The 25463-nt window shown below is 41.9% G+C and overlaps 1 protein-coding gene and 1 pseudogene across 1 annotated transcript in view; one reads left to right on the top strand and one right to left on the bottom strand.

Annotated features, from left to right (window-relative positions):
* DDX42 (DEAD (Asp-Glu-Ala-Asp) box helicase 42) overlaps positions 1-20719 on the bottom strand; it is a 49139-nt gene extending 28420 nt beyond the window's left edge. The window contains exons 1-2 of the mRNA XM_006833574.1: positions 20592-20719; positions 1148-1384 (exon numbers count right to left, since the gene is read on the bottom strand). Coding sequence (XP_006833637.1) covers positions 1148-1368 — 221 coding nt within the window. The 5' untranslated portion in view covers positions 1369-1384; positions 20592-20719. The remainder of the gene's footprint in view (positions 1-1147; positions 1385-20591) is intronic.
* On the top strand, positions 3609-4147 carry LOC102839614 (annotated as a pseudogene).
* Positions 20720-25463: the final 4744 nt, after the last annotated feature.

Here is a 25463-nt window from a genome sequence, read left to right as displayed (position 1 = left end):
TACACACACACACATAAAAATGCATGCTTATTTATACATGGTGGATTGTGTGTCTTGAAGTAGGTTCCACTCACAGTGAACTTGAATAGGGTTTCTAAAGCTGTAAATCTTTATAGGAACAGAAAGCCTCATATTTCTCCTATGGAATGCTGACAGTTTTGAACTGCTGACCTTGAGGTTAGCAGCCCAACTCGTAACCACTATGCTACCAGAGCACCTCATTTATATGATAGGCTTTATTATTGTAATATACTGTCCAAAGTACCCTGAAATGATAAAATGTTCCCTAGAATGATGATCCTTGACTCAGCTGGACCTTAAACACCAACTGTTATATCTGATTATGATCCTGAGCAATTTTTATTACAAATTAAAAAATAAACATATAAAACCTAAGTAGTGTCACAACCAAGTTGGAAATAACAGCAATGAGACATTTATTTAGTCTCAAGGAAAAATAAATTTATAATCTACAGATATTACAGTTCAAATACTGAAATCCAAATAGTCATCTTATTAGACAAGCAAGTTAAAAGGATGATTGGAAATTTTTCCTAACAACTGGGCAAATCTCAGATTTTTCTACTAATTATCAGGTAGTACAAGGAGCCCTGGTAACATAGTGGGTTCTGTGCTGGGCTGCTAACCAGGCAAGAGAAAGATGAGGCTTCCTGCTCCTGAGGATTTGCAGCCTCAGAAACCCTATACAGGGTCTCTATCAGTCAGAACACACTCGACGGCATATAGCCAGCCAGTCATAATAGTTTGGGGGACTTAAGTGCTAAGGCAAACGGTATTCTACCAGTTCTGCCAACTGTCTAGTTTGTAAAACAATTTACATGGTGTTCCATAAAAGACTACAATGCAATAAAGAACAGCAAAACCCACATGAATGATTTAAAGCTCTTCAGCTATATTTAAGTTCTGATCATCTCAAATCCTTTGTGGAATAAGATATAAATAAGTACCCCAGTATTATATTCCTTACAAAGGAGTAACTCTCTAGGAATGATGCAATGTAGTGATATAATCAATTTACGAAGTATCATAATTATTTCAGGTACAAGTGTGACTGCTTTGTCTCAATTTCTGCCGATGTAAAGCCTATGCCCAATATTCTTTTCTAAATTACCAAGAAGCAACTTACGCATTTTCTTCATCAAAGTTGGCCCTCTTAGATCCAATTTTGTAGAAAGAAGGGAGCTGCGGTAGAGAAGACTTTCCAAATCCTGAAGTAGAACCAGATGCCCCAAAGGCACTGTGAGACTGCTGTGGAAGCTTGGGTTCTTCCTTCTTTCCAGCACTAATGGCAAACCCACCAAAGCCAAACCCCCTCTTCGTGCCAGGGCCACCTTTATTCCAGTTCATGGTGTCGATGACTGACCTGTTAGGACCGAGATACATTAATCATCAATTTTAAATTATTTAGTAAATAGCCCACCAATTTTTAAATCTCTTTGACCTCTACCTACAATTTTATTATTGTTAAATTTTGTTTCTTAATCAAAACTATTACTTTACATTCAAGATACACACTATGCTAACCTAACTTCAATCAGTCCTGGTGTGGTGCTATGCAATACGCACTAGACTGCTAATTGCCAAGGTCAGCAATTTAGGAATTGGGCTGCAAACCTCAGGGTCAGCAGTTCTAAACTACCAGCTGTTCCGTGGGAGAAGGATGAGGCTTTCTGCTCCCGTAAAGATTTACAGCCTCAGAAACCCTGTACAGGGTTACTATGAGTCAGAACCGACTCCACAGCACATAACACCACCAACAGCCACCCCTCAGAAACCCTATACAGGGTAGCTATGAGTCGGAATCAACTTGATGGCACTTAACAACAATAACAACCTCAATCAAATCATTATATTTTCTAAAACACTAAAAAAAAAAAAAATTATTTACTTTTGTGAGATCTCAATCTAAACAGAAACATAGCACGACTGCTAATTAACATCTTATTAAACATCAAAAATATTTATAAGACAACAATATTTCTTGGAAATCTGATAGGTACCAGGCAAGTGAGGAAACCAAGATAGAAAGACTTAACCTCTTAATCATTTTATCCTTGAGGAATATACAGGGAAACAGACCACTCCCCACAAAAAATTACATTATAACATGCTTCCTACAACAAACATAACACCTGGTACAACACTGTCATCAGATTGCCCCAAAACTAGTATGACAGCTGGATGAATCAAATTTGAAAGACGAGCTATTTGTAGAAAGTGCCTGTTGAACTCTGAAGACTACCTGAACCTTCAGAGGGTACACAAACCATGCATTTATTGAGCGAACATCTGCCCATTAGACTACTACTCATGGGGGGGGGATGGGGGAGATAATTCATTTATGTTGTGACCCATAGGGTTTTCACATGCCTGCAAAAGTTATTTAATAAAAAGATGGCAGAAGAATTGATGCATTCACACTATGGTGTTGGCAAAGAATAGTGAACAAACTGTGAACTGTCAAAAGAACAAACTTATCAGTCTTAGAAGAAATACAACCAGAACCTTTCTTTGAAGCAAGGATGGTGAGTCTCTGACTCATCATCAGGATACACCAATCACTAGAAAAGGACATCATGCTAGGATTCAGTAAAGGGCCAAGGACAACCAGGGAAATCCAGTGAGACCAAGTGACTTACTATCACAATGGACTCCAATATGCGATGATGCAGAACCAGGAAAGGTTTTGTTGTTATGCTAAGGTCACTATGACTTGATGGCAACCAATAATAGCAACGTCACTGATGTGTTCCCTGAAATATCCAGTTAACCTCTGGATAAGGATGACAAAGCACCTATAAGATAGTTTAGGACAGATGCCAAGTAGGGCCTGTATCTAGAGAGTCAATGTACAAACAATACTTGTATCTTATTAGTGTTGATGCTAACTTTTAAAAAATGATACATTACCTACATTTCATAGAAAAACATTAAACTCAGAAAGCAAAACAGAACAAAACTTAAAATCTTTACATTTCTATCTGAAATTTCCTTTCCCAAATATGTAATTTTGTTGCTATTTTTCTTTGCATATGTGTTATGTTGTTGTTGTTAAGTGCTGTCAAGTTGATTCCAACCCATTGCAACCCTGTATAGGGTTTCCAAGGAGCAGCTGGTAAGCTTGAACCACCGACCTTGTATATGTGTATACACAGATAAAATTTATAAAGAAAACAGAAACCACAGTCTACAATTTAGTGAGGTGATTTCTTCACCTTATGATATATACATATTCAATGTCAATAAATATATTCTACTACTGGTTTATATTGTGAAACACATACCTGTTATCTTTGTGCATATCCTAATTATTGCCTTAGAATCAATTTTTTAAAGGAATTTGCCAGTCAAAAGAGAATACCAGAAGTTCACGCTGCGGTCCCGTGGATCTGTGTCTTGCTTCGACAGTGTTTGGATGGAACAGATTCGGAGACCGCCCCCCCACCTCCAGCCTCAGACCACCTCTAACAACTTCTTTAGGCACAATCTCTTCTCCAGGACCATCTTCTTGAGCATTCCCTGTTACCAGGGCCAGCTAAACACAGTTTTTTTAGTGTGTGTGGTTAGCTCCAAATCTTCAACCAACCATGCACTCTCAGATCCGTCAGAATTATTCTGCTGAAACGGAGGCCAGTGTTAACAACTGGTGTCAACAACCGTCTGGTTAATCTGTATCTGCGGGCCTTACACCTCCCTCTCTCTGGGCTTCTATTTCGATCACTATAATGTGGCTTTGGAAGGCGTGGGACACTTATACTGTGAGTTGGCGGCGAAGCGTGAAGGTGCTAAGCATCTTTTGAAACTGCAAAAACAGTGTGGTGGTTGCTCACTCTTGCAGGACATGCAGAAGCCTTCCCAAGATGAGCGGGGGAGAACCCTGGACTCCACGGAAGCTGCCCTGGCCCTGGAGAAGAACCTGAACCAGTCTCTTCTGGATCTGCACACCGTGGGTACTATCCACATATACCCCCACCTCTGTGACTTTCTGGAGAACCACTTCCTCGACGAGGAAGTGAAAATTATCAAGAAGATGGGCGACCACTTGACCAATCTCCATAGGATGGCTGGTCCCCAGGCAGGGCTGGGCGAATACCTCTTCGAGAGGCTCACTCTCCAGCACAACTAGGAAGAGCCTGTGGAGCCACACACCCTGTGAAGGGTCTTCAGCATTCCCTGCTCTCCGCAGACCTTCTGCCTGAACCTTGCTCTCCAGACACAGAGGCAGCACAGTCAACACCCTGGAGTCCTTCTTCTCCCAAGCCGTGGACCAAATGAAAATAATAAGCTTTGTTTTACAGCAAAAAAACAAACAAAAGGGAATACCAGTAGTTGTTGTTAGGTACCACTGAGTCAGTTTCATATACAAGAGAACAAAAACACTGTCTGATCTTGTGACATCCTCACAACTGTTATTACAGTTGAGCCCACTGTTGCCGTCATTGTCAATCTAACTCACCGAGAGTCTTGCTCTGTTTTTGCTGACCCATTATTTTACAAAGCACGATGTCCTTCTCCAGGACTAGTCTCTCCTGATGACTTGTCCAAAGTACATGAGGATAAGTCTCGCCATTCTCTCGCTTCTAAGTAGCATTCTGGCAATACTTCTTCCAAGACAGATTTGTTTATTCTTCTAGCGAAACTCAAACACAATATCATCAAGCAGATTCCAACTCACAGCCAACTCTGTAAGACAGAGTAAAACTGCTCCAGAGTGAAGTTGACCGCTTCATCTTTCTCCCAAGGAGTGGCTGGTGAGCTTAAACCATAGATTGTTCAGTTAGCAGCCCAATGCTCATTAACCCACTGTGCAACCAGGGTTCCTTGTTCTACGAGGCAATTCATGATATATTCAACATTCTTTGCCAAGACCATAATTCAAGGGGATCGGTTTTTCTTTAGTCTTCCTTATTCACTATCTAGGTTTTGCATGCATACAAGGTGACTGAAAATACCTTAGTCATCACAGTAACATCTTTGCTTGAGGTCTTTTGCAGCAAGTATGTCCAATGCAATACATCATTTCATTTCTTGGCTGCTGCTTCCCTAGGAGTTGATGTTGGATCCAAGTAAAATCAAATCCTAGACGTCAATTTTTTCTCCATTTTCATGATGTTGCTCTTTGAAATCTTCTGTTTAGCTCTTTTACTTCAATATTTCTTCCAGTAGCTTTAGCTTATCTTATTTTCAACAGGAAATTTCGTTGGGTGTTTTTCTTTCTTATGAGCTTTTGCTTTTAGTGTATGATGTTCTTTATGCCATTCCATAATCACTACTTACACTTATGAAACAGTGATTAATATACACCAAGTAAAATGACAGTCTGGTGGCGTAGTGGTTACGACGAATCGGGTTGCAAACCATGAGGTCAGCAGTTCGAAACTACCAGCTGTTAGATGAGGCTTTCTGGTCCCGTAAAGATTTACAGCCTTGGAAACCCTGTATAGGGTCATTATGAGTCAGAACCAACTCCACAGCACACAGTCAACCAACCAAAAATGAGGGTATATCAAACGACGTATTGCACTAGGCAAGTGTGCTACACAAGACCTTTTTACGGTGTTGAAGAGCAAAGATGTCAGCTTGAGGACTAAGGTGCGCCTGACCCAAGCCATAGTATTTTCAATAACCTCATATGCATGTGAAAGCTGGACAGTGAAGAAGGAAGATCGTAGAAGAATTGATGCATTTAAATTACGGTGTTGAAGCAGAATACTGAAAGTGCCATAGGCTGCCAAAAGAACCAATAGATCCATTTTGGAAGAAGTACAGCCAGAGTGCTCCTTGGAGGCCAGGATGGCCAAACTTCATCTCTCATACTTCGGACATATTGTCAGGAGGAACCAATCACTGGAGAAAGGGTATCATGTTTGGTAAGGTGACGAGTCAGAGAAAAAGAGGAAGAACCCCAACAAGATGGACTGGCCATGTGGCAGCATCAATAGACTCAAGCGTGGCAACAATACTGAGGTTGGTCCAGGATCGGGCAGTGTCTCGTTCTGCTGTGCATAAGGTCGCTATGAGTTGGTACTGACTTGATGGCACCTAACAACAACAATAAAATGAGGGTATAAAACAAGATGGATGATAAGATCCAAACATGCAAAATCATGTTACAAACGTAGAGATAGTGGGAATTTCTTTATCAAAATGTTAATAGCAGTTATTTGACTCTTACTTTTTTCCATGTGTTAAAATTTACCATTAATAATTTTACTGTTTACAGTGGGCCCTGAAACCCGTGTAATTAAGAGTTCCAAAAACTGCTTTATACCATGTATTATTGTTGTTGTTAAGTGCCGTTGAGTTGGTTCTGACCCATAGCGACCCTGAACAGAGTTTCCGAGGCTGTAAATCTTTACAGGAGCAGCTGGTAGTTTTAAACTGCTGACCTTGCGGTTCGCAGCCCGATTTGTAACCACTACGCTACCAGAGCTCCTTGTATAAAGCCTTTAAAAATGACATTGCTGAAGGGACCAGAAACAACATACTTTACTTTTTCTGATTCTATATCCCTCCCCTACACACAGGTTTTGTTTGAACTGCACTGTTTATTCAGTCTGCTTAGTATTAGATTGAAGTTACGCTCCAGATGTTGTTGTTAGGTGCTATTTAGTCAGTTCCGACTCAATGACACTATGTACGATGGAACGAGACACTGCCTGCTTCTGCGCTGTCTTCACAATATCTGCTCTGCTTGAGCTCACTGCTGCAGCCACTAAGTCAATCTATGTCCTTGAGGGTCTTCCTCTTTTTTCAGTGACTCTCTACTTTACCAAGCATGATGTCCTTCTCCAGATAGGAAACGTCATTACTCATTTGGAGCATCCATAACAACGCGCTTCCTAAGGTAGGTCCTTAATAAGTAAAGGAAAACCTGTGAGAACCAGAACTCAACTGGACTGCCTTGTTTTTCCAAGTCTCACAAGTTTTTCACCTTTGGCAGGATGTAGTCACCTCTCTTCTTATTTAATGGAACCCATTTGCATTTTCCTTCTCTACCAGGTTTCCGTTTTACACAGTAGGTTTTACTGGTAGTAGTCTATTTGCATTTAATTAAGGCCATCTTCTGCTTTCTTTAGGAATCCTGTTTAGTGGAATCAACATAATTTTAATGAAATGAGATTTAGTAGGAATGTATGTTGAGTGTTGCCAAGTCGATCCTGATTCATAGTGACTTTTTATAGGGTTTCCAGGGCTGTAAATCTTAGGCAAAACAGAAAGCTTCATCTTTTTCCTATTGAGTGGCTGGTGGGCTCAAACTACCAACCTTATGTCACAGTCCAGTGCTTATCCTACTGCACTCTACCAATAAGAATACTGTTGTTGTATGAGTCGGTTCTGACTCACAGCAACCCTGTAATAGGGTTTCCACAAGTTCACTGACCTTGTGGTTCAAGTTAACTTTGCAATCCAGCACATAAACCCACAGCACCATACCAGGACTCCAATTAGTATCTAATAATATTTAAGCGTGCCTTTACAAGAGCAGCCACAAACATTTACAATCTCAGAAACCCTATACAGGATCACTATGTGTTCGAATCAATCAACTCAATGGCAGTGCGTTTGGGTTTGTGTTTCCAAAAGCAAGGAGACCTAGTGGAAAAGTGAGTTAAGTGCTGGGCTGGTCACCAGTGGCTCTGGGGGAGAAAGATGAGGTTCCTGTAAAGATTCAGTCTCAGAAATCCTGTGAAGCAGTTCTACTCTGCCCTATCGGGTTGCCTGCCATGCATCAGAACAGACTCAATGGCAGTGGGTTTGGTTTGACAAGAGCTGCTCCTAAGAACACCATTCAAGATCAAAAGGGCAGCACTTACCTTAAGGTCAAAATTCAAAAGGTTTGGGGAAAGAGGTAGGATGTAAATAAACAAAAATCACAGGGAGGAAGTGAAATAACTGATGTTAAATGGAGGGGATTGCAATCACTGAAATGAAAAAATATGATTTGTTGAATGCCAAACTGACGATATAATCTGTTCTGTAAAACCTTCACTCAATTCTCACACACATAAAATGATTACTATATGGATATAGGAGCACAGTTGCTCCATATGATAAGCACTGGACTGTGAACCACAAGGTCTGAGGTTTGAGCCCTTCGCAGCTCTATGTGAGTAAGATGAGGCAGGCTTTCTGCTTCAGCAAAGATTTAAAGACTCAGAAACCCTATACAGGGTTTCTATGAGTCAGAACAGACAGGAAGGCAGTTAACAACAATATGGAAACAGAGATTCAAACTGATACCAGTACACCAATGATCATCCTAGCATCATTCACAACAGCCAGAAGTGGCAACAACTCAAGTGTCCATCAAAAGATGAATGGATATACAGAGTATGATACAATGAAATACTATTCAGCCATAAAAAGGAGTTATCATGAACTACACAACATGGATAAACCTTGAAGTACTACTGAGTGAAACAAGGCGGGTACAAAAGGATAATCATTATCTAATTCCACTTAAATGAAATGTCTAGCATAAGTAAATGTATACAGAAAAAAGTTATTAGTGGTTACCAGAGGCTGGGAAATTAGGAGTTGTTGCATAAAGGTTACTGAGTTTCTGTTTGAGACAATGAAACACTTTGGGAAATGGTGATGGTAACAGAATATGGAAATGCAATTAATGTCACTGAAATGTAAACTTAAAATGGTAAAACGGAATTGGAGGCATTACCAGAAGAGAAAGGAGTTCTGGTAGCGTAGTGATTATGCAGGCTGCAAACTGCAAGGTCAGCAGTTCGAAACTACCAGCTGTTCCGCCAGAGAAAGATGAGGCTTTCTGCTCCCGTAAAGATTTACAGCCTCAGAAACCCTGTACAGGGTCGCTATTGAGTTGGAACCGACTCTACTGCACATAACAACAACATAAGGTAGAAAGGAAAAGCCAGCATAGAAACACTGAAGATGGAAGAGTACAATATAAGTCACAGGAACTAGTTCCTTGAGGTGACCCAGAGAGGTAAGACCAAAAACACATACCCAGAATAGCAAATAACGCTTCCTCCTCAACAGGAGGGAAGGAGAAAAGGATAGGCCAAGATACAGACCACCACTGGACTGTCAGTTTGTCATACTATGGTGGCTTGTGTGTGGCTATGATATAGGAAGTTATGCCACCAGTATTTCCAATACTAGCAGGGTCATTATGGTGACATGTTTCAGTGAAGTTTCTGGACTAAGATTATGAAGACCTGGCGATCTACTTCTAAACATTTGCCAATAAAACATTTGCCCTACTGATCACAATAAAGTATTACCCCACCATACGACAGTCGCAACAATGACTGGTTGGATTGTCAAGATGGTGCAGGACTGACTGGGCAACATTTTATCCTTTTGTACATGGGGTCACCACGAGTCAGAGCTGACTTGATGGAAAACAACAATCTCAGATTTACATAAATTAGTCTGACTCAATTCACCAGCTGCTCCTCAAAACCAACTCAATAGCAGTTTATGACAACAAATAACCAAAGGGAGCACTGTAGCTCTGTAGGATATGCACTAGACTACAAACCACAAGCTTGGAAAATCGAGCCCACCAGCCACTCCAGGTGAGAAAATGAGGCTTTCTGCTCCCATAAAGATCTGCAGCCTTGGAAACCCTGTGCAGGGTCACTATGAGTCGGAACCGACTCCATGGTACTTAACAACAACACAAGGTTGTTATGAGTTAGAACGAAACAACAGCATCTAACAACAAATAACCAAAGGGCTCAAATGCAAAAGAAGCAAACCAAACACTTGGTTTTTAAAATTCAACTTGTGACACAAACAGGCATTGTGATCTGGAGCAAGTGAGAGCTACTTAACGCCTTTCAGACTCAGCAAAATACAAAATTAATGCATGCAATACCTTTTCCTTTATTCTTCAGAGATCTGGGTCACCTAAAAAAAGACTGAGAACACTTTAAGGCCCCCAAGTCTTTCACTGGTGGATCTAGAACACACTGCCCATTTCCCCTAATTTACTGCCTCTTAACAAGGCCAAATAATTTCACTGGGTGATCAAACAATTAATGCACTTGGCTGCTACCCAAAAGGGTGGAGGTTCAATTCCACCCAGAGACACCCCAGAAGAAAGGTCTGGTGATCTACTTCTGAAAAAAAACAGCCATAGAAAATCCTAGAGTATAGTTCTGCTCTGAAACACAAAGGATTGCCAGGAGCCATTTTTAACTCAATGGCAACTGGTTTGCTATTAGCTCCATGTAGACAGAGTCCTTGCCTATTTTGTTTAGCCCTGTATCCTGAGAGCTTATTTTTGTGTAGTACTCAAAACAAATCACTGAATAAATTAGAAAATAAATATCATGCATTCAGCTCTTCAAAAATCATCCCAGTAGTAAAAACAGTCTTCCATTATTCCAAACCTTGTTATCCAGCCATCATCCTTCCTGATTAAATCTAAACCAGACCCTCAAGGCACCATTAATTCCTTACTCTGCTTTCTCTGCTATTAAATCATGTATGACTATCGATCCTTGGGGTGTTTGAGGGATTACAGTTGACTTAAGAAGCAAGAAATAGCCAACCTAATTGCTATTTGGTTTTAATGATTTTTTTTTTAAGAACTCTGCTTGGGTTACTCCAATTAATTCACACTCTTTAAGCAAACACTGAAGTCCTGATGTGGTGCTGTAAGATAAGCATTAGACTGCTAACCAAGATCAACAGTTCAAATCCACTAGCTGCTCCTTGGAAACCCTATACAGGGTTGCTATGAGTCAGAAGAGACTCGATGGCACTTACAAGAAGCAAGCAAACATTGCTTAGAGAACAAGACTTCTACTAGTTAATACGGAAGTAAAAATACAATGAGGATATTTAAAAATTATCTACAGTGCTGCTATTTGGAATCAGCTCCACACTCCCTTTATCCCTTCTCTCAGGTCATAAGAATATGCCTACTACAACTTGCCAAAAAAAGCTAGCAAACTCACATCAAAGACCTTCTGGAACATCTCCCACTCCAAAAACATTTCTCAAATCAATGAAACCCAACCAAACCCAACCAAACCCAACCCACTGCCTTTGAAAGCGACCCATAAGGTTTCTAAGGCTGTAATCTTTATGGAAGCAGACTGTTAACATGTTTTTCCCATGGGTGGCTGCTGGGTTGGAACCCCAACCTTTTGGTTGGTAGGCAAGCACTTTTACCATAGAGTTGCCAGGGCTCATTAAAATTAATGCTAAAACTTACTAAGCCCACTGTCATCAAGCTGATTCTAACCCACAGTGACACTACTGTTGTTGTTGTGTGCGCCAAGTAGGTTCCAAACCATAGTGGTACTGTATACGGGTTCCGAGGAGTGCCTGGTGAGCTTTAACTCCCAACCTTGCAGTTCAAACCAACTTTGCAGTCCAGTACATTAACCTGCAGCACCACACCAAGAGAAAAACTACACCTTAGAGTTTCCAAGACTTAAGTCTTTACAGAAGTGTTTCCTCCCTTGCCGTAGCTGAATGGTTTGACTTGCGATTAGAAAAACATTTAACCCACTGTACCACCAAGGCTCCTTCAAATTAATGACCGAAGAGGTGTAAACACTCACTCGTTTCAATGCATATGAAAATCATCACATGGCTTCCAAAGCAAATTTTACAACTATATTAAGTTGTTGTTGTTATGTGCTGTGAAGTTGGTTCCGACTCATAGCCACCCTGTACAGGGTTTCCGAGGCTGTAAATCTTTACGGGAGCAGAAAGTCTCATCTTTCTCCCGCGGAACAGCTGGTAGTTTCGAACTGCTGACCGTTGAGATTAGCAGCCCGATTCGTAACCACTGCGCTACCAGAGCTCCTTTAATACTATAAAAACTGAAAAATTTGAATTCCATTTGCACACGTATTCTACAGTTATTATTTTCTTTATTAAAACCATAAGCAAAATTTTAATAATTACCATTTGTTTTTATGAAAACCAGCTACTTGCATCTTAGTAATGATATACATAGCTTTACCCTGACCAATAACCACTTTGTTATGAGCCTGGAATCCCTGGGCGGAACAAACAATGCACTTGTTCTTTAACCTGGTCAACAGCGCAAGTCTACTCAGAGGCACTCAAAAGAAAGGTCAGAAAAATCAGCCATTAAAAACTCTAGGGACTTTAGCCACCTAGCAGACATAGCAAAATGTCCCTTATCTGATTATTCAGTTATGCTGGTTAGTAATTCCATACATGAGCCCTGGATACCCACAGATAAATGTAAAAACCTTCCCTAAAAGCCGAGACTGTAAATTCCAAAAAGGCAAACCTTTCCCTGCCCCCCCCAAAAAAGCTAAAGAGGATAGAGAGACACTCTGTTAACTGATGGTATGTGGAGGAGATTATAATCAATGTAATGAAACAAGGTATATGAATGTTTGAATGTGAAACCGATGATGTGCCCTGAAAACTTGCACTCAATCCACAATAAAAAACTTAAAAAAAAACAAAAAAACTCTAGGTACTCAAGACTAATTGCAATTGTCACAACTGTAAAGGTAAAAGTTTTGTTAACATAAAGGAGAAGTAATTAATTCAACATTCCAGGAACAAAGGACCCTAGGACCATCAAGGAAGAAAAGCATGAGTGGAATGTGGGACCCTATCCAGAGAAGCTGCAACACTAGATAAAGGCAGAGATGAGGACATGGGCAGTTAGAACAGTTGAGGACTCTAGACTCGTGGAAAGAGAAAGGCTATGTGCTAGTGTCCAGGAGGCAGACTTTGCCTTTGTGTCCTTTGGTTGTTTAAATGATTATATATCCCTGAGTATTTCTATGTACATTAAAAAAAAAAGGAGGGGGGAGTGCAAATACTGATGAATGATGAAGCATGGAGGGGACTGTAATCATTGCAATGGAACGAAAGACAATAGGATGAGTGCAAACCCGATATTCTCCCAATGTACACTATCACTCAATTCACAATAAAAGCTTTAAAAAAAAACAAGCCCTCCAGGATGCACAGTTTTACTCTGAAACACACAAGGGGGCACCATGAGTCAGAAATGACTGATTCAACTGCAGCTGATTTGGTTTTGGTTGTGTGACAAATACTCCAGGGGACACCACTCATGCAAATTCTCCCTCTTTCCCACTTCTAGTTCTTCCATCTTTCACCTTCGTTTCTGCAATAATTTCCCAATAAGTCTCTCTAATGTTATCCAGCCTACACACCACTACTAGCTGTTGTTGTAAAGTGTCGTTGAATCAGTTCTGACCCACAGAGACCCTGTATAGAGTTTCCAAGGAGCAGCTGGTGAGCTTGAACCGCTAACCTTGCAGTTCAAACAGCTTTGCAGTCTGGCGCATTAACCCACAGCACCATACCACTACCCGAAGGACCACTAATTCAAAATTGTATACAGAGTGCCTGTCCAAGATGCTGAAGAGGCTTGATTGCATAATGGGTCACTACTTGGGCTGCTAACCGCAAGGTCAGCATTTCAAATCTACCAGCCGCTCCATGGAAGAAGGATGGTTACTATGAGTGAAAACTGACTCCATGGCACACTACCACCAACACCATCACCACCACCACCACCACCACCACTCTACATGCCATTCATAAGGTTTTCGGGGACTAGTCCCTCAAAAGTGGACTACCTATTCCTTCTTCCTAGTCCATTCTTAGTCTGAAGCTCTGCTGAAGCCTGTCTACCATGGGTGATCCTACTGGTATGTAAAATACCAGCGGTATATATACCTCGCAGCATCACAGCAACATACAAGCCACTACAGTAGGACAAGCTAACAGTAGGGAGGATGGTGAGTCTTCGTCTCACGTGCTTTGGACATGTTAATCAGGATGCTGGAAAACAGCATCATGTTTGGTAGAGGGTAAATGAAAAAGAGGAAGACTCCCAAACAAAATGTACTGACAGAGTGGTTGCATCAATGAGTTCACACATTAACAACTGTGAGGATGGAGCAGGTGCCCATAGTGTTTTGTTCTGCTGTGCATAGGACTGCTCTAAGTCAGTGCATAGCACTTAAAAACGACATTCTAGGATATATCCCCAGGGTCTAGGTCTAGGACAGAGACAGAGAGAGAAAGGCAAATTAAACAAATAGCTATTTTCAAGTAAAAGTGCAATGAAATAAAGCAAGTAGGGTAGGAGATAAACTATTATTGACAGATGGACAGGGAAGGCCTCTCTCTAGAAAGAAGATTAATACTTTACACTGGACAGAAACCACCACTGCCCCCCCTTCCACTCTACTATCTATTATATTGGAAAAGTTTAGGTGAAGTCTATCTAGAGGCTGCATCTACAACCAGCAAATACTCTATAATGTCTGAGCAGCGATTCTATGTGATAAAACATAAAATATAAGTCAGAGACAAACAGCAAAAACAGAAAAAGAATTTCAACCTCCTTTGGCAGAGTAGCAGTGTATCATGTTAATGTCATGTAGCTAGGGAACATCTCACCCAAAGTGAGGCAGGCATTCAGATGCTCAGTAAGAACTCTCTTCTTCCATATCCTGGCTCCAAATCTTAATACATATTTCGGATTCTGTCATTTCCTTCAACAGCTCTTCACATTTCCTGTGTGAGGCTGCCAGAAGATCCTCCACTATGGCAACAACTACTCTTGCATTCATGCCTCCCAGGGTCTCTGCATCTGCCATTTTCCAAGGAAACTCCTTTACATACCTTCCCCCAAAATGTCTACTCTTGAACAACATCATCTACCAACTGAAGTCCTATCTTTCCTACAAAGCCCATCTCAAATACCAACTCCTAGAACTATGACATGACCATGATTCTCAGTGATCACAAATATCTCCCTCCTTGTGACGGTTAGTTTTATAAATCAATTTGGATAGGCTATGGTACACCAAGATGCTCCCAGATGTTTGGTCAAACACTAGTCTAGACACTATTATCAAGTAGTAACGTGTTTAAATAAGTCCAACTTGAGTAAAGCTAACTACTCCCCATAATGAGGGTGGGTGGGCCTCATCCAATCTGTTGTTGCTGTTCTTAAGTGCCATCGTGTTGATCCCAACCCATAGTGACCCTGTATAGGGTTTCCACGGAGCAGCTGGTGAGCTTGAACACCAACTCTGTAGTTCAAACGACTTTTCAGTTTGACGCATTAGCCCACAGCACCACACCAGGACTCCCATCCAATCTATGTTGTTGTTGTTGTTGTTAAGTGCCGTGGAGTCGGTTCCGACTCATAGTGACCCTGCACAGGGTTTCCGAGGCTATAAATCTTTACGGGAGCAGAACGCCTCATCTTTGTCCTGCGGAACCGCTGGTAGTTTCAAACTGCTGACCTTGTGGTTCACAGCCTGATTCATAACCACTACGCTACCAGAGCTACCTCTGTTGTTGTTAAGTGCCATCAAGTGAGTTCCAACTCATAGTGACCCTGTATAGGGTTTCTAAGGAGTGGCTGGTGAGTTTGAATTGTCCACCTTATGGTTCAAACTGACCTTGCAGTCCAGTGCTTTATCCCACACCACCACACCACAAGAACTCCTGGGTATTGTGTCTACAGATCACAAATAGAAATTATGCCAAAACACACTCTTCACTTTTCCTATCACTTGACCTACAGATTTTAGGACTAAGACTGTAAGAATTGACAGTCTGTCACCTGACCTACAGATTTGGACTTGCCAGCCCCTCACAATCACATGACTAAATCAACCAATCTTTCTATAAATACACTGGTTCCATTTCTGTAGAAAACCCTAGATACTCCTTAAACTCCCTTTCCCATCTTAAAACACCACACATGGAGGAGTGGCCAGAGTTACTCTCAACACAATGACAATTAATTTATTGGTATTGTTTTATCTCTCTAACTTCATAGTATAAGTTTTATGGGTGAAGAAATGGCTTGTTCATTTTTTATCTCCTATAGTATGTCTTCCAGAATTGTTTTTAAGTGTTGTCAAGTAAGTTCTACCCACAGTGACCCCATATAGGGTTTGTAAGGAACAGCTGGTGAGCTTGAACTGCCAATCTTACAGATCAAACTGACTTTGCAACCCAGAACATTAACCCATCATACCAGGACTCCATCTTCCAGAATAGTCAGTATTCATGTGTATTCAATATACAAGAAATCCAAGATTTACAACTGGGCTGAGCAAAAAAATTCTAGTCAGGATAAAATCAAGTGCCACTTGGTATGATTCTTAAAACCAAAAAGAAAAAAGAACATAGTAAAGTACACAAAAATCTGAAACGAGGCTACATTTACACCCTAGCTGTGCCATTAACTTGATGTGAACCTCAAGAACGTTACTAACTTCCTGGAGCCTCAATTTCCTTATTGGTAAAATGGTGAGAATATCATTTACTTCAAAGGGTTGGTGTAAAAAATATTATTTGAGTCAACACATAAAAATACACTTAGAAAAAAGTCTGGCACATAGTAAGTACTCAATACTCCTTAGCTACAATGATGATTACTACTATTATTTTTCTCAAGAATCAATGTCTCCATTGGTAAATAGGGAATTTCAGATTGGATCTCTCAGCTCAAGTTACATCTTTCAACTCAAGGATTCCATGCCTAAATCCACAAAACACTGAAGATGTCTAAGATCACTATGAGCTGGACAAGTGTTAGTTAGTTTCATAAGGGAATTAGAACCTGGGCAAGACAGGGAAAATGTAAGTTGGGTAGAGAAGTGCAAAGGAAGAAGCCATTGTAGGGAGGAAGGACAGAACTAATAAAGGCTATGAAGAGGGAAGAAGCATAAGGAAGAATTTGTGGTTTGGATAGTGGTGGGCAATCAGATATGATCTAAATAACTTTAAAAATAGTTGACTAAAATCAACTGATTATATAAATCCCACTACTTTATCACTTGTGTTTTTAAGGTTTAAAGTTCTTCTAATGACAATTAACTTATATCTATTCTACTAGTCCTTTACATAACATAGTGTAGTATTTAAATATAGCCCATATACTTCAAATCTTCTCTTAGCAATTCAAGCTCACCAGCTGCTCCTCAGAAACCCTAACACAGGGTCGCTGTGTCCACAGACTCACCAACTGTGGATCAGAAATATTGGGGAGGTCGGGGAGAAGCAATTAAATGGTCAAAGCAATCCCTCTCAAAGACTAAGAGAGAGCCTGGAGTGCTATAGTTATACAACATTTGCATTGCATTCAGTATTACAGGTAACCTAGAGATGATTTCAAACCACAAATTCTTCCTTAAGTACCAGGCTTCTCTCTTAATAGCCTTTACTGGTTCTATCCTTCCTCCCTAAAATGGCTTCTTCCTTTGATGGGGAAGAGCCAACTCGATGGCACTTAACAACAAACAACAACTGTTGTTGTAGAGTCAGACTCACTGCAACCTATATACGCTTTCTGAGGAGTGGCTGATGGGTTTGAACTGTTGACCTTGCAGTTAACAGTCCAGTGCTTACCCTACTGAGACACCAATATCTGAAATCATCTCTAGGTAACTTATAATACTGAATACAATGCAAATGTTATGTCACTATAGCACTCCAGGCTCCTCTTAGTCTTTGAGAGTGATTGCTTTGACCACTTAATTGCCTCTCCCCCACCACCCCAATATTTCTGATCCACAGTTGGTGAGTCTGTGGACACAGAACCCATGAACACAGAGGGCTGGCTGTATAAGGTCAATTCTTAAATGACAATTTCATCCCTTTCTTCTAAAGTTAAACATAAGTAACTGCTTGGTTATTTTTACCTCAGAAGAAATCCTTTTCACTCTGTTGGCTTAAATAAACTAAGTTCTAAAAAAAATAAAAGAAACTAAGGTCTGAGTATGTTTGTGTTGTTAAGTGCCATCGAGTCAGTTTCAACTCATAGTGACCTTGTATAGGGTTTTCCAAGAAACAGATGTTAAATTTGAACCATCAATCTTGTGGTTCAAATTGACTTGTAGTCCAGCGCCACACCAGGACTAAGACCTGAGTATAAAAACATCAATTTGATAAAACTCTAATCTAAGCAATTGCATTTGTCTGTAAATTCTGCTAAATCATTACAATCTAAGTTAGATCTAAGGAGCTATGGTAGCGTAGTGGTTACAAATCAGGCTGCTAACCTCAAAGTCAGCAGTTCGAAACTACCAACTGTTTGTTCCGTGGAAGAAAGATGAGGCTTTCTGCTCCTGTAAAGATTTATAGCCTCTGAAACCCTGTACAGGGTCGCTGAGAGTCCAAACCAACTCCGTGGCACATAACAAGTCAGATCTGATCACTCCTTAAATCAAAGCCCCTCAATGGTCCTTTTATGTCTCAGAGTAAAAGAAAAAGCCTCAAAACAATTTAAAGTACCTGATTGTTCTGCCCTTCCCCTTCTTCCCTCACCTTATCTCCTAGTATTCTTTCCTTTGCTCCCACAGCTTCAAACGCATTGATCTCCTTACTGTTATTCCAACAGGCCAGGCATTGTCCTCTTCAAGGTCTTTGAGCTAGCTAGCTGTTCTCTCTGTCTGGAACATTCCTTTCCCAAATACTGGAATGGCTCATTCACTCCCTTACCTCCTCCCAGTCTTTGAACTTTTGAAGCCCCCTCATGCCAGCCTGTCTTGTGAGTGCTTCCCTGACCACTCTATTTCAAACTGACGTATCATTTCTCTAGCACCCTTTCCAACTTAATATATGTGAGGCATTAATCATTGCACTGGAGTCCGGGTGTGGCATTATGGATAATGTACTGGACTGCAAATTTGGTTTGAACCACAAGGTCAGCAGTTCAAGCTCACCAGCTGCTCCTCAGAAACCCTACCCAGGGTCGCTATGTATCAGAACCAACTTGACGACACTCAACAACAATCATTGCATTGGAGGCCTGGTGTGGCAATGTAGGATAAACATTTGATTGCTAACCATGAGGTTGATGGTTCAAACCCACCAGCTGTTCCTTGGAAACCCTATACAGGGTCAGTATGAGTCAGAACCAACTCAATGGCATTTAGCAACAACAATCATTGCATTAGACTGCTAACTACAAGGTTAGCACTTCAAACCTACCAGTTACTCTTTGGAAACCCTATACAGGGTCACTATGAGCTGGGGCCAATTGTAGGGCACTTACCAACAGCAACAAATCGTCATCTGGAGTGCTGATGTGGTACTGTACGATAAATACTGGACTGTTAACCATGAGGTCAGCAGTTCAAACCCACCAACCACTCTGCAGAAGAAGATGAGGCTTTCTGCTCCTATAAAGATTTACAGCCTCAGAAACCTTTGTAAGGGGTCAGAATCCACTTAATGGCAGTGGATTGGGTTTTAATAATCATCTGCTACAGTATATCTTTTTTTAATATATTTTTTTAATGTCTCTTTTCTCCACTTGTTATGGAGTGGGTTCCAACTCATAGTGACCCCGCAGTAGGATTTTCGAGGCTGTAAATCTTTACCGAAGCAGAAAGCCTCATCTTTCTCCCGCAGAACAGCTGGCAGTTTCGAACTGTTGACCTTAAGGTTCGCAGCCCGCTTGCTGTTGTAAAGTGCCGTAGGTTGCGACTCATAGTGACCCTGTACAGGGTTTCCAAGGAGCAGCTTATGAGCTTGAAGCGCCAACCTTGCAGTTCAAACGGCTTTGCAGTCTGGCACATTAACTCACAGTGCCACACCAGGACTCCTGCTAGCACTGTTAAATTTCATGAGGGCAGGGATCACAGCCCCAAGAAACAGTAATCATCAATTAAAAGTTACTAAATAAATGAATTCTAGACTACACTACACAACGCCCCTTTTAGCTAAAGAAAAACACAGCATGCATTTTTCTTCCTATTACTGAGAGTGTAAAAATTAATTTTTGTACAAAACACTGCTCACTTATGTGCCAGAACTAGGCTTGGCTCTGGAAAGTTAAAATGAACTAAGACACATATTAAAATTAAAAGACACAGATAAAAGCCTGTCATTTACAATAAGGAACACACAAAGAAGCCAGGGGAAATTGGCTGACAGACTAAAACAGTTGGGGCAAAGGAGCAAATACTTCACTACGGCGATTAAGGAGGCTAGGATCCCTCCAATTGCCAACTAGTGCGATCGATTTCCTTGATATTATTGGCCCATACGCTTTCAACTCCATATAAACTACTTACACCACATCTAAGTAGGTCCGCAAAAAAGTTTGAGATGATAGTGATGCTAATCCTTGGTCTACTCAAGGGATGCACAAAGACTATGTCTTTTACAACCTCCCGATTTGGCAACCTAAGGGCTTATCGGGTCACCTCGATTCGGAGGCTTGCTTCTCCCAAATTCTGCCTACCTTGGTCAGAATCCTCCCCGTGAATATCCCTTCCCTAACCAGGCAGAGTAGCCTCTGAAAAGCCACCAACTGGGCCTCGGTAAGAGTTTCGAGAGAAGCAAGAACCGTGAGAGGGGCTGCCGGGAGACAAGGTTCGAAAGGATCCCTCAAGGCCTCAGCCCCGCACCCCCATTCCTCCCTAGCCACTCAGGCCGCCTTTGCCTGAAGGTTCCGCTGACTCTTTGTTAAGCGAGGCCGCGGATTCCTGGCCCTAGCTAGGCCCCACAGTTGTCTCCAGTGCCCCCAAGGGTTAGCTTCCCCGCGTTCAGACCCACCTCACACAAACCTGCTGCGTTAGCTGCAGCGGCAGCTAATACTACCGCCGACGCGGAATATACCCCACCTCCGAAGTACGCACGGTCCGGACCCCGTCCCGCCGCGCTCCTCCTCTCCGCCCCCTTTGCCGCCGCCGCCTTTCGGCCCGTTGCTGAACGGGGGGAGGGGAGCACGAACCTGACATGCGCAGAGGAGAGAGCGCGGCCGGAGGGCGGAGCCTAGAGGTTGGGGCTCGCTGAAAGGTGCGTGGGGTCCAGACCTTAGAACTCCAGGCCTTGCAGAGTCTTCAAGCCCTCAAATAGGAAGGAAACTGCTGCGGGGTGAGGAGTGTTCATGGCCCAGCTAGGAAACAGGCCTGGGAGTGAAGAAAGAGTGGCTGCGGACGGGGAGCGGCCCAGAAATTCCAAGAGAAAAGACTTGGGCAGAAATTGCATTTAAATAAAATCGTCGCTCTCCTAAATTCTTGTTCCTAGCAAAGATGACTGGAGCAACATTTCTCCGTTTGCCTCTGACCACGTGGTCCCTCAGAGCTTGAGTATCTTTAGCTTCCGGAGCACCAGGTCTGCGTGATGACTGAACCCTAGTGGCGAGGGCTGGGATCGTTGAAGGCAGTTCGGGTCCAGGGGTGGGCATTATGTAATTTTCCCAGCAATCCCATCTGGCCTCAGCTGGGGGCGGGGGATGGAAAGATCTCGCGCGTTCTCTGAGAATGCGTTCCGCCCCCTCGCCGTGCGCAGGCGCAGACGGACCGTACGCATTCTACGTAACGGATGGCGGAGACTACGTGAAGAGTTTCGCGGCGTAACTGAGCTGTCTGGTTTAGCTGTGTCCTAGAATCATCGGACAGGGGGTGTGGGCAATCACCGCGGCGACGGCGAAGGCGGTGGCCAGGCCGAGAGACAGGTGGGGTAGAGGTACCGGCCGCACAAACGCTGGGGAGGGTTTTGGCCTCTGGTACAGGTAGGGAATGGGCCACGACGCGTTAGTGGTGGGGCCGGGCCAGGCCGAGCGGTGACTCGTGAGAGTTGCGTGGCCTACCGCCCCGTTTGCAACCCTGGCCCCCTAACTCCGACCTGAGATGACACGCACCGGTCCCCGTGTCATCTCTCCCCTCCCCGACCTTCTTAACTATGATAATAATAAATCCCTTTACCCCAAGGCATAGTTTCTGTTGACCTGTCAAGGCTGGGGGTGATTTTAACGGTATTCGGGAACTTCCCCCCAAAGCTATGATCAAATACCAGTAAGTAGGACAAAGTTAGAGGAAACGTGCAGTGTGCAGCAGAAGTAACAAACTGTAACCATCCGAATGAATTAATAACCCCGTGGTGGAGAAACACTAAATATGAATGGTTAACAGAAGTAACTTTGGTGGCGAGCCTGGTCAGGTTTCTGACATAGACCTGCCCTTATCCAAGTATGTCTGTGTGACTTCCAGAAGTCTCTTATTCTGGCCATTGTCCAGTGGCAGCGAGGAATGAATGATTTTCCCACTTGTTTGACTGTGGTATTTAAATTCGGCCCGGAAGCCGAGAGACTAAGGAGTTCTGGTAGCGTAGGGGTTACGAGTCAGGCTGCCAACCTCAAGGTCAGCAGTTCGAAACTACCAGCGGTTCCGCGGGAGAAAGATAAGGCTTTCTGCTCCCGTAAAGATTTACAGCCTCGGAAACTCCGTGCAGGGTCATTATGGGTCAGAACCGACTCCGCAGTACTTAACAACAGCAACAAGCTTAGAGACTACTGAGTGAGTCTGCAGAGGAGAACCAAGCCAGACTTGTTAGAGCGAGTCCTCAGTCCTCTGCTGCCTGGCCCAGGAGTCCCAGGAGTCCCCGACTGGTGGGTGTCTCTGTGAGAAATGAATTGACAGGTGCAGTAGCGAGACTTCTGAGAAGGAAGCCCACACATGACTTGGATGATTGTAATCTAAATAACCTTGAAGGAACTCTGTTACAAGACTCAGTTACCTTCAGGAGTGCTTCCATGGTGTGAACATACGACTAAGTGGAAATTGAATTTGAAATAATGAGACCTGTGGCAGGCCATCCATTAATCAGACTTTAGTTGTTTCGATTTGTAAAAGCTTAAGACTGGAATCTGAAAAAACAAAATTAAATGATGTTTGTTGTTTTTTCAAGTCAGAAGCAACGGGAAAGAAGGAACAGGAACTAATATGTATATACTGAGTGTCTGCCTCTATATGTGCTAGGCACTGTATTAGGGTTTGGCGCATATCTCCTGTAATCCTCATTGTGGCCCTGTGAGGCAAGTGGTGCATGGAATCTTTTTTTTTTAATTATTATTTAAGTGTATGAGGAACAGGGACTTAAGTAATTGACCCAAGGTCATAGGACTGGTAAACAGTAGCTAGAGCTAGCATTTTAAAACCAGATTTAACATCACCAAACTATGTGCTTTTTTCCATATTTCTTCCACTTTTAACTAAATGTTAAAACATAAAAAATAAAAAATAAAAAAAAAGGAAAAAGCCTATAAACTTGTAAGAGAAAGTTAAGGGATTGGTTGTCTTTGGAACTGATGATAAGTGCTATCAAGTCAGTTCTGACTCATAGCAGCCCTGTTGAGGTTTTCCAAGGAGAGGCTGGTGGATTTGAACTGCTGACCTAGCAGGCCATTGCTTATTGTACAGCACCACATCAGGAGGATTCCTTGGAACTTATAGAAGCTGAAAATATCCACTCTAGAGTGTAGAAACATTCACTAATAAAAGATAATTAAAGGAAACTAGGAATGTTTTGAGATACATCACAAATCTCTGAGGTTGGTGTTAAAAAGACTGCCGTGCTTTGCCACAAAATGTTCCCTGGTGCTAACCTCAGACCAAATATAAGGAAAGGATGCTTTGTTAGCTATGACATTTCTCAAAACTGCTTGTGCCTTTCTAAACGGAAGAATTTGACCAATTCAAAGAATAGTGATTGAACTAATTCCTGTCAGAATTTACAGTGATATAATTGAGACTATTCCTGGTCTCAGAGCATCTTGAAAGAGTAGTACATACTTTTTATCACCATCTTACCTCCCTGCATTCTGACTTCATCCTTACTTCTCTAGAGTTGCTACTAATGATTTCCTTGTTAACACTTAGAAACTGTTGGTCCATATCTTTCTTCCAACTTTCTGCAGCTACTGAAACTGAGATAGATCTGCTTCCTTAGAAACTTGCTTCTCTTTTAACTTCTATGATGCTACTTTGACTGCAGTCTCTCTTTGTTTAAACTATTCCTTTTCAGTTTCTCACTTCCTTGTTTTTCTCTGCAATTCCTCCTTTTAAGTCTATCTCTTGGCTGTTCAGATTGTTTCAAGATTTATTTTATTTTATTTTTTACTCCTTTTTTGTTGTTTAACCTAATCTTTGACTCCTGGTTTGGCTCTGTAGGATCAGTACTGGACTGTGAACTAACCACAAGGTTGGCAGTCAAATCCATAAGCTGCTCTTTGGAAACTCTTGAGTCAACAGCACTTAACAATAAGAACAACACTTAATCTTAATGCTCACTGAGAGATCTTAACCATTTCCATACCATCTCTATTCCCCGCTCAGGCCTGTTTTCTGAACTCCAAACTTTAAAATTGAGTTTGAGGGCAAGTCAAAAAGAATTGCTACAAAATCTTTGACAGCTCTGTTAAACAAAAGTATCAGAATGTGAAACTGTTTCTCAACATCTAGACCTAGACGTTGAGAAACAGCTTCTGAATGTTGCTTGGTTCTTTTTATTTTAGAAGCAGCCCTTTCCCTCTCTGTTGACTTAAAGAAACTCAGACGTCAATGTAAGAATATCAGTTTGATAAAGCTAAAATATAAAGAACTGTACTCTTGTGAATCACTAACCTTTCCCCAAATAATTCTGTGCTCTTCAATTTATACCACATCAAAATAGCAGTTTTGACATCCTTGAGGGATTGAAACTGTTCCTTTTTAAATGTTCTTTGAATTTGGAGCACAAAAAGAAATCTTAAGGGGTAAGATCAGTGCAGTAGAGTGGATGGGGTGAGGGTTCCCAATGAAATTCTCCTAGGACAACACTTGTCACCCTCAAAGAGTGAGCAGGTACAATCTTGTGATGGGAAAAATGCCTCGGCACAAGTTTCCCGGTCTTTTTCTCACCAGTGCAGGTTTCAATTTTCTGAAAACTTCTAATAAGTCCCCGTGATCATCCTGTGCCTTTGAGAAAGTCTATCAAGTTACTCCTTTGAAATCCTAAAACACATTTGACATCACTTTTTGAGCTGATCTGTCTGCTTTGAATTTGGCCCAACAGATCCCCTCAGAAGCCACTTTTGATTGTACCTTTTTTTAAAGGTACCACACAAGACTTCTAACTCACAGCGATCCTATATAGGGATTTTTGAGGAGCAGCTGGTGGGTTTGAACTGCCAACCTGTAAGATGAGTCCAGTATTTATCTTACAACGCCACACCAGGACTCCTTTAACAAGATTAAGACGAGTATATTTCCATTCCACCCTTCTTCCCATCCCTTTTTAACTTTGTCCTTAGGTAAATGTTGCCCTTTTGATCTTGAATGGTTGACTATTCCATGGTGAGCACACCTTACTAGTGTTGTCCACTAGTTGGGCCACAAGAATGAGTTCCTTTCCAGACCTGAGAGACATAGACAGGTTCCTCCAGTCTCTTTCTGACCAGTAAGCCCAGTCTCTTTTGTAATATATAGTTTTGTGTTTTATTCCACATTGTCTCCCACTCTACTGGGAGCCTCTACTGTGATCCATTCAGAGAAGTTGGTAGTGGTAGACAGGCACCATCTAGTTCTTGTGGTCTCAGAATCATGGTGACTGATGTTCACATTGCTCCATTGATCAGATGACTCTAAATGTCTTCAGTCTTCATTACTTTTCTTTCT

Source organism: Chrysochloris asiatica, unplaced genomic scaffold (genome assembly GCF_000296735.1).
Source record: "Chrysochloris asiatica unplaced genomic scaffold, ChrAsi1.0 scaffold00007, whole genome shotgun sequence".
NCBI classification, from domain to species: Eukaryota; Metazoa; Chordata; class Mammalia; order Afrosoricida; family Chrysochloridae; genus Chrysochloris; species Chrysochloris asiatica.
Note: the sequence above shows the minus strand (reverse complement) of the source record. Positions and strands in the feature narration are given on the sequence as shown.